At 48.4% G+C, this 12770-nt stretch overlaps 1 protein-coding gene across 1 annotated transcript in view; it reads right to left on the bottom strand.

The window, feature by feature from the left end:
* GARS1 (glycyl-tRNA synthetase 1) overlaps positions 1-9182 on the bottom strand; it is a 34244-nt gene extending 25062 nt beyond the window's left edge. The window contains exons 1-3 of the mRNA XM_077808426.1: positions 9049-9182; positions 4542-4643; positions 1355-1457 (exon numbers count right to left, since the gene is read on the bottom strand). Of these exons, the coding sequence (XP_077664552.1) occupies positions 1355-1457; positions 4542-4643; positions 9049-9108 (265 nt within the window). The 5' untranslated portion in view covers positions 9109-9182. The remainder of the gene's footprint in view (positions 1-1354; positions 1458-4541; positions 4644-9048) is intronic.
* Between the last annotated feature and the right edge of the window lie 3588 nt (positions 9183-12770).

Here is a 12770-nt window from a genome sequence, read left to right as displayed (position 1 = left end):
AAACGCCACACTGAAAATTTACTCTGGAATCTGAGGTCACACAGGAAACACATGCAGCCTGACAGACAGTGCTACTCTAATGCAGTGGCTCTCAACCTTTCCAAACTACTGTACCCCTTTCAGGAGTCTGATTTGTCTTGAGTACCCCAAGTTTCACCACATTAAAAACCTACTTGCTTACAAAATCAGACATAAAACTACAAAAGTGTCACAGCACACTACCACCAGAAAATTGCTGACTTTCTCATTTTTACCATATAATTAAAAATAAAATCAATTGGAATATCAATATTGTACTTACATTTCAGTGTATAGTATATAGAGCAGCATAAACAAGTCATTGTCTGTATGAAATTTTAGTTTGTACTGACTTGGCTAATGCTTTTTATATAGCCTGCTGTAAAACTAGGCAAATATCAAGAGGAGCTGATGTACCCCTTCTGCATACTCTACGCATACCCCTAGTTGAGAACCACTGCTCTAATGGATACTCACATCTGATTATCTGAAAAGGTTGGACTGCCACATTTAGCCACTTGCTCAGTGCAACTCCTTGAAAAGAGTTTCACCGCAGTAACAGGATCGATGGCAGTGGCAGAATCTGGTATTTGAGTGATGTTAACATTAACTTGGCCAGAAAAGTTCAGAGAAAGACATACGGATATTAGGAAAGAAGGTAATCACTTGGCTTTTAAAAAAATCCCCAGCCACCCTATTTCCATTAGTTCCCTGGACAGCTTATATTCTCTCTGATCTTCCTACTTACAGTCCAAAAGCACAAGATGGAATTCACGCCCACACATACTTGAAAGAAATAAAGGTGACTTTCAAGAAGTTTCTAGACTGGGTAAAGCCAACTTTCCAAAAACCCACTGATGTTTCATAGTATTATTATTAAGGCTACGATTTAGTCACAGGTATTTTTAGTAAAAGTCACGGACAGGTCACTGGCAAGAAACAAAAATTCCCGCTGCAGAGGGGGGTGTCAGGAGGCTGCTACTGGGGCCAGTCACAGAATCCAGCTGCCAGGGACCGCCACACCAGCGGCTGCTCTGGCCGCCCAAAGGACCGCCGCTCAGGCTGGCTGCAGAGCCGCTCCAGCAATGGCTGGTGTGGCTGGCCCTTGAGCAGCTGCTTGGGCGGGCCTGGGATCAGCCACACCGGCCACTGCAGAAGTCACGTAAGCTGCGGAAAGTCAGGGAACCCATGACTTCCGTGACCTCTATGACAGACATGGAGCCCTAATTATCATCATCAACAATGTAGCATGTCAGGTGAACATGGCACTTCACAATCATGTAGAGAGACACTCTACCCTAAAGGGATTAGAATTTAAATTGGTTTAAGCGTGTACCTCCATAAATAGCAAAAGCTTGATCATAGAAAAACCTCCGCTTCAAAGTGTCCTCCATTTTAGTTCTGTCCACAATGTCATCCTTGGGCTGCAAAGCCAGCTCCTGTAAAACAGGCAGAGAGAAAATAAATAACGGTTCCAGTTACTGGCAGTAAAATGAATCCTTCCTCAATCACCATTATGGGACAAAATGACCTTTGCTCGAAAGCAGCCTTCACAGGCACCTCCCAGATCGGGATGTTCAAACTGGAAGACATGTGCCTAACTGCTAACGTGAATGTCCAAATGCCAGCTTTAGCCATCAAGTTTGAAAAGTGAGCTCTGTGAGCTTAAACATTTGCACAAGTATTGGGAGGTTCTGGATGCTACCAGGATTATGAAGAGCATCCATGTTGTGACATGTTGAGGAGAAGTTTCCTAGCCATCTGTACAGTGGGCAATGACTACTTCTAAAGCACATTTCCTCTGAGACACTTGGGGTTTTGGTATAACATAATATAAGCTGTAGGTATCGGATGTCTAATGGTAGCATTTGACTGAAGACTAGGAATATGTTTTATACCATCCTCTTGTTATCTGAATTCAAATATCAGACAGAGCAAATACAATTGCATGTATTCCATATGCATAAACTGGATTTACTAAATCTGATAATCTAAGCTGATTAAAAAAACCAAACTGATATCAATTTTAACAAAGAGAGCTGACAGTGCCAAAACACTAGCTTTAAAGTACACACTGAGGAAGCAGATAAGTACACTCTGTAAGGACTACAGACATCTCAAATCTGCCAGGACTACTCAGCGGGAGGAATGAGTTTCTGACAAAGAGACGGGGGAAGAGGGAAATGATAGAGGCGTGGCCTGACATCGAATGGCAAAAAATGGTCAGTACTTGAGGAGGGACCCAAAACGATAGGAGAATATAGGCAATTCCAGGCCCTACCACCAATACACACTGGATCACTGTTAGAGATGCAACGCTAAGCTGGCTGTGTTGCAGTTACTACGAGGAAGGAGTGGAGACTCTTCTAACTATTGGGCTTCACTCTGTTTTTAAGAAGTGGAGAGGGGAACATGTGATAGCTGCAAGGGGAATGTCTACATCTTTGGGCCCTGCATAAGGGCTCAGTCATCTACTGACTTGAGAAAATGGAAACAGGTTCCAAGGTGGTATCTGAGCCCGGCCTATATCCTCTCAGAGGAGCTCTCGAACACAGATGTGCCCTACACGATTAAGGGTTTGGAAGCCAACAGTGCCCACTTAGAGTAACACCTCTCTTTTATATGCAGCCAATGTGGAAGTCACAGGGCCAGCATGATATTGTCTAGTTGCTCAAATCAGCAGGCATCCACACTGCTGCGTTCCACTCAAGTTGCAACTGATGAACACACACTGCTGGAACCCTTGCCAAACAGGAATGACAATAATCAACACTTGTGCTGAAGAGGACGCTTGCTGGTGTTGCAAGGTCATTCTAGAACAAATATGAATACAGCCCACACAAACTGTGTAACTGACAAACAGGCCACTGCACCAGATCCTCCTACACATGCCTTTCCCATGGAAAAGGAGTGGCTGAAAGGGGTGCCAAGACTCCCAACCTGACTCACTGCCTCTCTAAATGAAGTTTGCCAGGATTACAAGACATAACCAGAGAACAGATTTAAAAAATTAGTCACTGTAATCGAGACTAGCTATGAGCAAATCGTGCGTTTTAAAGCACGGTTCCACTCTGAAAAGTGACTCAGTCTTACTCAGATTGCCTCCGTGTGCATCTCCAGTCATAGCTGCTGACTTAAGAGGCAATAACTTCTAAATAATTTAATTAGTTCTTCAAAGCTGGCCAGAGTGAGATTTGATTCCGGTGCTGTAATTATTAGCTGAGTTCCAAGCACAGGAGCAGCCTCCGCTCTCCGTTTATGTACACCACCACTGAAGACAATAAGGTTACACAAATGTATCTAACAACAGAATTTCCCCATTTTTTTTTTTAATCTGGTAAAATACAAGCCAGAAAGTACCCAGAACCTGCTCTTAGATCTCAAGGTGAGTTTGCAGAGCTGGCTAGGGGTGTGTGGGGAAAATGTATTTTAACTCATATATTGAGCAAATTTGATCTGGAAATCAAGACAATAAACCTGGAACCCCACAATGTCATTTTAGAGTCCCTTTTCAGAACAGAACTGTATTTTAAAAACTGACAACTTCAAATTTGGCCTTCAATTTGGGGAAAAAAAAATATGGTCACTGGAAATATTTTTTAAAAAAAATGTTTTAAGCTACAGTGAACAGAATTATTTTTAAACAAAAATCTCCCCTGCCAGGTTTGTAACTCAAATATTGTGTAAAGAATCTAAAAGTGAAACAGACATAAAGTGACTTTACAGGGGTTTCATTTTCCTAGCTGACAGAAATACAAAAAGTAAACAAAGAAAGAATAGTGACATGCACAGTGGATTTTAAAAATTCTTTCATTTCTGATAATATAAGCTGTTATCAGCAATGTAGAGAAGCAAGATATTTGTTTATAACATGTGATTTTTAAGTTGACTGCAAGTTATAAAACAACTCTACTGTCTGGGAAGGAGCCATGGGCACAGCAGTGGAAGGCATCCGAACTGACAACAGTGAATGGCTCTTGAATCTCTGTGCCACAAACAGCAAGGAAGAAAAGAGAAAGCGAGGAAGGCCAAGGAAGAACTGTCCAAAGACAGCAACAGGATATTAAATGCGCTGGCATCACCTGGAAAGAAATAGCACAACTAGCCAACGACCATAATCAGTGGAGGAATAATCAGCTGCACAGAAGGAACTAAAGTAAGGAAAGTTATCAAGCTGTCTCAATCACTACCTTTGCCATCTATGCCAACGAACTGACCATTTTATAATTAAAGGTAAGAGATGACATGGTCCCATGCTGATAAAATAACATGAATCCTATGTTAAAAAAGTAGATTGGAACATAGCATCTACTGGTCAAGCCAGTCTAGCATAAATGTAGAGAAAAGTGGGTGAGGGAATACCTTTTATTGACAAACTTCTGTTGGTGAGATAGTCAAGCTTTCACCGAGCTCCACCTCCTCTTTTAAATGTATGCATTTAAAAAACACCACCACTTGACTGTAGGAATTCAAGTATGCTCATGCAAAACCCTCTAGATCACAGATCTAATTCTCAGACTCACCTTGGCTTCTAGGAACCTCTTCCGAGCCTTGAGCTCTGCTACAGCTCTGTCTACATCCACCTGGGGAGCCTTCTCTTCTTTCAGTTTTCTTACCAGTTCTCCCTGAGGAAGAACACAAGAGAATCTAAGATGTGAATTCCATTCTGAAAGGCAGGTGTGAGGGACATTCCGCTCGTAAGGCTGCCCGAGAGTTTCTGTAACCACATGGAAACTGGCCATGGTACTGGAGGTGGGGGAACACTTTGAAACTGGAAAGTGAGCATCAGCCGAGTTTGACAGCAGTAAAGAATCTCAGAACTGTTTCCCACCCACTTGCAGTTATTTTTTCATCTCAGTGTGTGAATACACCCCCTTAAAAAAAAAGTCCATTTGAACAGGCACAAGCACTATTATGGTTATTAGAGTTTCTCTGATGTTCATGGAAAAGAGATCCATGCTTTTTTTCAGAACAGCAGGCTATCAAAGCAGTGTAGGAAATGAACACAACTTTATGAGAGAGCAAAACACAGTAAGGCCTTGGAACCAGACTAATTACCATCATCTTGCAAGAGTTATAGAAAGGTTTCCCTATCCCACATGGTAAGGATTCCCCTCCCCCAGGACCCACGAAATGTGACAGGTAAACAATCATGTGGAATTATTAACCCCTACATACTCTATAATATGGTTCTATAAATTTTTTTGGACTATGTCAACACTTCAGAGCATATTTAGCATAGGCCCCTAGTGCAGACGCTGCTGACACCAACAAAAGGGAGTTTTTCTGCCAGTGTAGGACCACCTCCTCCCTGAACAACATTTGCAATGTTGACAGAAGCACTCTTCTGTTGCCAATAGCTGCATCTCCGCAGGGAGTTTTGTTGGCATAGCTACGTGGATCAGGGGTGTGGTTTTTTCACACCCCTGACCAACACAGCTGCATCAATATAAATTGTAAGTAGTGGCTGTAGATAACTTAATTCTGCTTCTTGCCTGCGTTGACTTTAAGTAAATGAACAGTCTTTCCCTCCGTCCCTCAAAAGGGAATTATCTAGCCAAAAAAAACCTGTTTATCTTGAATTACTAAGGGAGAAATGTTGGGAGGCAAGGAACAAGAGAAAAGAGACAGCTACAGATGTGAAGTACATTCAAAAATCAATAACTTCCCTAGTTTAGTGCTCCCAGTTTAGCATCTTTCCTGTACCTACTCTTCTTTAATTTAAAAAATATGTGAACCCAATTTTTATTTTTTCTACACTGTTAGCTTTGTTTACAATCTGTTTCTCCTGCATGATGCTCAGCCCTAGTGAAATCACTGCACACAGGCAATGAGACAGGAAACACAGGCTGCAGCTAGGATTTCATGTTTCAGGTTGGGGAAAGAGGGGGCTGACTTTATAATGGGAGAGAACTGACAGTAAGCGAATTAAATAAAGAGGGAACAAAAATTGTGACAAGCTGGGCTAATAAACTTTACATGTCCGCTACTGTAACACAGTGGATAAAGAAAGTTGGCAACTGCACTTGACTGCTTCCTTCCTGTTAACCAGTGTAATCAAAATGTGAAAATTTCACTCCAGGGCTGCTGGGTTGAACGGCAATTCCAGGCTAACGTGGCAGAGGGAGGGATCTGAACGAGAAAAAAAAAAGTAGTAAACCAAACCCCGCTTTGTTGAGTTAGGGGGTCTGCAAGGAAAGAAAGTCAAGACAAAGGGTCCAGGGAACTACTTCAGGCTCAGAATAGTTTATCACACTGCTTTGCATTCAGCACCAAAAAAGTGGCATGCAGTGGCTCTTTGTTCTGTATGACAAGGAAAAAGACTTGGACACACAGGGCAGGAAAAAAATGAAGAAAACAATTATGCTTGCTGACTGGACACAATTTAATTAAAGACATGAGCCCAGCCCAGAGGAGGAGGAGCACACAGCACTATTTGATGTGGCAGATTTTGCTGCAGCTTTGTCCCAAACAACAACGAAGCAGAGAGGGATCCACCCCTGGATCACAACAGCTTATTGCATCAGGCACTGCTGCAGGAAGAAACACCGGCTTGGTCGCGTGGGGACACTCTCTCTCTAGGTCAAGGCTCCCTCAGGTTTAATTAAATTGCATCTACCCTCCGTTTGGATTGGACAAGAGCCTCTATCTTCCTTATTCTATTTCTAGTGCAAAGACACATTAAACACCCTCCTTTTATAATTACCATGCATGTCACACCGTGGAAAGCTGCACCTGCATCACTCACCCCCACCCCAAACCTCTCTCTTACACCCCACATTTCTGTCCCAGTCCCAAGAGCATGGGGAAAGGGACATCCATATATCTCTGTTTTAAAGGCAGGTGGCAACTCCCAAATTGCTGGCATGGAAAAAAAGTGAGTCAGCTGGGTTTAGCTATTATAATTGTAATTACTCGGAGATTCCCCACCAAGGCACTCGGTTTGCTGTACAATGACTCAAACAAAAACTCACTGAAGTAGTGCTGTAAGTAAAAAAAACAAAGCCACAGATCCACTTACATAACGGAAATATGTAAGGGGCAAACACACACATAGATCCAGCAACATACAGGCAGTACACACACATGTGGAACTAGCTACGCTAAGACGGCATGAAGGGCGACCCATACACATAGAGATCTAGATCTAGCTATGAGAAGGTGTGGAGAAGCCACAAGCCGTAAGAGGTATATGCAGAAATAGATAGAGATGAGAAGGGTGCACAGATATAGATCAAGCTACGTAAGGAGAAGGGGAATACACAGATCCCTCTAGATGACAGAGAAAACACAGACATCAATCAGCTAGGACAGGGATAGAAGGGCACAATCATACAGTTCCAGCTTTATAACAGGAGATATATGCACCTATATGCCCAGCTATAATACGGAGAAGAAATAGAGCAAGGTATTCTTATTTAAAAGGGAACCATGAAGCCCCACCGTTACATTGGGGACACACACATATATACAACAAAGACCCTATACAGATCTAGCTCTCTAAATTGGGAGGGGGGAACGCCACAGAGACCCAGCTCAATGGAATGGAAGGGGAGACAACCCATAGAACAGGGGGAAGTGAGCCTGTATAGACCAACTCTATACAGGGAGAGACACCATGCCGCCCTATGGGAGAAAAGACACCGTATATACCTAGCTTATATGGACACAGTTCCATAGGGCAGAGAGAACTATAGAGACCAACTCTATAGGGGAGTCACCTCATAAAGACCCAGTTTCATAGGTAAAGGGGAAGCTTTAGAGCCCAAGGAGACACCCCCATAAGGGCCTCATTGCAGAGGGGATGCTTTAGAGCCCAAGGACACACACACCCCACACGGACCCGGTTCTATAGGGCAGAGGGAAAGCTATAGGGCCCAGCTCTACAGGGGAGACACCCCCCCACACATGGACCCAGTCCCATAGGGGATGCGATAGAGCCCAGCTCCGTGGGGGGGACACCCCCCCCCACGGACCCAGTCCCACAGGGGATGCAATAGAGCCCAGCTCCGTGGGGGGGACACCCCCCCCCACGGACCCAGTCCCACAGGGGATGCAATAGAGCCCAGCTCCGTGGGGGGGACACCCCCCCCCACGGACCCAGTCCCACAGGGGATGCGATAGAGCCCAGCTCCGTGGCGCGGCACCCCCCCCCACACACACACGGACCCAGTCCCATAGGGGATGTGATAGAGCCCAGCTCCGTGGGGGCAACACCCCCCTACACACGGACCCAGTCCCATAGGGGATGCGATAGAGCCCAGCTCCGTGGGGGGGACACCCCCCCACACACGGACCCAGTCCCATAGGGGATGCGATAGAGCCCAGCTCCGTGGGGGGGACACCCCCCCACACACGGACCCAGTCCCACAGGGGATGCGATAGAGCCCAGCTCCGTGGGGGGGACACCCCCCCACACACGGACCCAGTCCCACAGGGGATGCGATAGAGCCCAGCTCCGTGGGGGGGACACCCCCCCCACACGGACCCAGTCCCACAGGGGATGCGATAGAGCCCAGCTCCGTGGGGGGGACACCCCCCCACACACGGACCCAGTCCCATAGGGGATGCGATAGAGCCCAGCTCCGTGGGGGGGACAGCCCCCCACACACGGACCCAGTCCCATAGGGGATGTGATAGAGCCCAGCTCCGTGGGGGGGAGGCACCCCACACGGACCCAGTCCCATAGGGGATGCGATAGACCCCAGCTCCGTGGGGGGGACAGCCCCCCACACACGGACCCAGTCCCATAGGGGATGTGATAGAGCCCAGCTCCGTGGGGGGGAGGCACCCCACACGGACCCAGTCCCATAGGGGATGCGAGAGAGCCCAGCTCCGTGGGGGGGACACGGGGGACACCCCCCCACACACGGATCCAGTCCCATAGGGGATGCGATAGAGCCCAGCTCCGTGGGGGGGGGACACCCCCCATACGGCCCCGCCGGGGGTGGGGAGGGGACCGGCCGCCCCGGGGGAGCCCGCAGCCCGACCCCCGGCGGCCCGTCTCGGCGGGCGAGGGCAGCCCGGTACCTGCAGCCGCACCGCCTGGCGGAGCGGGTGGAGCAGCGCCTCGGCGGCGGGTCGGTCCATGCCGGCGCTGGCCGGGCGGGGCGGGGCGCGGGGCGCTGCCGGCGGCCGGGCGGAGCGGAGCGGGGCGGCCGGCGGGCGCAGCAGCGGCAGCAGCGCGGGGAGGAGGCGGCGGCGGCAGGGCGGCAGCAGCAGCGGCGGCAGCAGGGCGCTAAGGGGCGGCATGGAGCGGCGCGCGCCTCGGCCCGCCCCGGCGCATGATGAAATCCCGGCCGCCAGGCGCACGCAGCCCCCGCCGCCGCGCCGCACTTTCCGCACGGCCGCCAGCCCGCCGCGCCGCAGATTCGCCAGGGGCCGCCGCCAGGGGCCGCCGCGGGGCTCCCGCCGGCTGGCGTGGGGTGAGCCCCGGAGAGAGACCCGAGCCTGGGGGTGTCGGTGCCTCTCCCCTCCCCCCCCAGGATCCGAGCCTGGGGGCGTCGGTGCCCCCCCCAGGATCCGAGCCTGGGCGTGTCGGTGCCCCCCCCCGGATCCGAGAGTGGGGTGTCTGTGCCCCCCCCAAGATCCGAGCCTGGGGTGTCTGTTCCCCCCCCCGGGATCCGAGCCCGGGGTGTCTGTTCCGCCTCCTGCGGGATCCGAGCCTGGGGGTGTCTGTGCCCCTGTCCAAGCCTGGGGGTCTCTGTGCCCTATCCCGAAATCCGAGCCTGGGGGTGTCTGTGCCCCCCAGGATCTGAGCCTTGGGTGTCTGTGCCCCTCTCAGGGGTAAGAGCCTGTGGGTGTCTGTGCTCCCCTCCAGGGTCCAAGCACCCCAGGGGTCCTAGCCCCACAGCCTGAGGGTGTGTGTGCCCCCCCCCCCCAGCTTTGAGCCCTGAGCTTGGGGTGCCTGTGCCCAGCATACAAAAGGTGTGAGCCCCACATTCGGGGGATGTCTGTCATGGATGCTGGAACTAGGGTTGTCGGGGGTTCTGCCGCACCCCTGGCTTGAAGTGGTTTCCATCATATACAGGATTTACCATTTGGTTCAGTGGCTTTCTGCACCCCCACAATAAAAATTGTTCCAGCACCCCTGATATCTCTGCCCCCCCCCAAAACACACACTGCGGGAACACACACACTCCAGGGTCTGATCACCACAGTCTGGGCGTGTCTGACACAACCAAGGTCTCAGCCACATGACCTCAGGCATGTCTGTCCCTCCCCACAGACACACACTGCAGGGTCTGAGTCCCACATTCTGGGGGTGCCCGTGACAGCCTCACAACACTCACACTGCAGAGCCCTGAGTCCTCTATTCTGGGAGTGTGTGCTCCTCATACACGTTCCCTGAGCCCCATATATGATGCATGTCTGATCCCTTCCTCCCACCCCACGCACACATACACTAAGGGTTGAGCCCCACTTCTGGGGGTTTCTAGCCATCCACATACACCCAAGCAGTGGTGAGCTGGAACTGGTTGTTAAAGTTTGAAGCCGGTTTAGAACTGGTTGTTAAAGGGGTGGGCAAACTCCGGCCTGCGGGACCGTCCTGTCCGGCCTGCCTGAGCTCTCGGCGGGAGAGGCTCCCCTGAGAATCCCTTTTTAATTTTTACTTACCTGGCGGCGCTTCCGGGTGTTCAGCGGCAGGTCCTTCAGTGCCGCCGAAGACCCGGAGCAAATGAAGGAACTGGTTCTTCAGCTTTTGGCAGCTCATCACTGCACCCAAGGGGGTCTGAGCCCCACATTCTGAAGGTGACTGCACTGCCAAACACACAGAGAGACTTCAGTTACTGGATCAAGCTTTTGAGAAAGAAGCATGGTTTTGTGAGCAAGGTAGTGGACTGGGATTCAGAAGATGTGTGTTCATTTCCCAGCCCCTTGCTACCTCTGTGACCTTGGGCAAGCCACTTAATCTCTCTAGCCCTGGCAGTTTTAAAGCACTCATCCCTAAATCCATTCCTGTTCAGGACAGCACTTAAGCACTTACTTAAAGTCAAGCCCCAAATTGATGCCACTATGCCTCAGTTTCCTTATCTGTACAATGGGTGATAATATTTCTTTGCAAAAAGAAAAGGAGTACTTGTGGCACCTTAGAGACTAACCAATTTATTTGAGCATGAGCTTTGGTGAGCTTAGTCTCTAAGGTGCCACAAGTACTCCTTTTCTTTTTGCGAATACAGACTAACACGGCTGTTACTCTGAAACCTGAAATATTTCTTTGTCTTGTCTATTTTGACTGCATGCCCTTTGGGGCAGAAACTCTCTTATTATATGCACATACAATGCTCTCATCTCATTTGGGGCCTCTCAGGGGTACTGTAATAAATTATAATAATAAATCTAAGAACCTGATTTGCAGGGATAGAGCATACATACATGTCTGTCTGTCCTCAAGTGTGAGCACAAGAATAGAGGCCTTGGTTGCCTTGCATGTTATAATGATATACCATTAACATTTTACAGAGAAACATTTAAAAGAATTTAAGTGACTGGTCTTAAAATTGAGCATAGAACCAGCCTGCAAGACAGCGCTAGGACCCTGTTGATTCATAATGCCGTTCCTGCCTCTGACATCACCCTTCCCATGCCTGATGGCTATTGGAGAAGATTACAGAAGTGTTAAAGACTACAGGGAACCTGTTATATTTTTCAATCTGCTATAGTATTTGAGCTCAAGTAGCTTTTGTAGCTTTTAGAATGTATGGTGTTTTGCTTTTCATTGATCCCTGGACCTTCCTCTCTTTCAGCCAGCTATTTGACCCCAACATGGATAGCATTCCCATGGGAAATCGCTGCATTACGGCTCTTACAAAATCATCTTTTAGAAAACATCTCAACACCCCATCATGTATAAATGCATACAAATGGAGGGCCCGATCCTGCAACCCTTGCAAATGTGAATAGCCCTTAATCAAATGAGTAGTCCCCTTGAAGTCAATGGGTCTAGTTGTGTGATTAATGACGACTCGGATTTATAAAGGGGTATGAACAGGACTGAGACCTTGATGCTCAGAGTATTCAAAATGGGACTGTGATGCTCTCTTGCACGCTGCTTTGGGTGATTTTAAGCTGTTGCTAGGGTTAAAGAGCATCCCGTTCATTACAAAAAGGGCACTGCACTTTGTGCAGGTGAGAGGGGCTAGGTTAGCAGCCCTGGAAATTTAAGTCCTTTGTTAAGGAAAAAGCCAAGTATCCGTTCAAAACAAACAAAAAACCCTGGGGCTGAGGCTGGGCCTGGGACAGAGTTAAGTTAGATTTTAGAATATTCTGTTTGATATGTTACACCTGTCCATTTATTTAAGAGCCAGCATGAACTTTGCTCTGACTCTACTGGAATATTTCTCTGCTTTCTCTGAACTGTTGTATGCAGTGGTGTTGTAGCCGTGTCCGTCCAAGGATATTAGACAAGCTGGGTGAGGGAATATCTTTTACTGGACCAACTTCTGTTTTCTGAGCTTCACAGAGCTCCTCTTCAGGCCTGGGAATGTTACTGAGAGTGTCACAGCTAAATACAAGATCAAACAGATAGCCTATATTCTAAGGGATCATTCCAGGTGAAGTGCCCCATTAACATCCCTGTAGTCATAGGACAAAAATTGTTTAGTGTTATTTTTTTTTAAACAAATGTTCCTTGGTACATGTACTTAGAAGCAACCCGTTAACAAGCCTTTTGTCTGTTTCCTTATTTGTTTTTGTTAAAGAATGGGCTGGTGAAGAACTTAGTAGCCCCACCGTCCCCATCTATACTTCAA

This window comes from Eretmochelys imbricata, chromosome 2, assembly GCF_965152235.1.
Source record: "Eretmochelys imbricata isolate rEreImb1 chromosome 2, rEreImb1.hap1, whole genome shotgun sequence".
Taxonomy (NCBI): Eukaryota; Metazoa; Chordata; order Testudines; family Cheloniidae; genus Eretmochelys; species Eretmochelys imbricata.
Note: the sequence above shows the minus strand (reverse complement) of the source record. Positions and strands in the feature narration are given on the sequence as shown.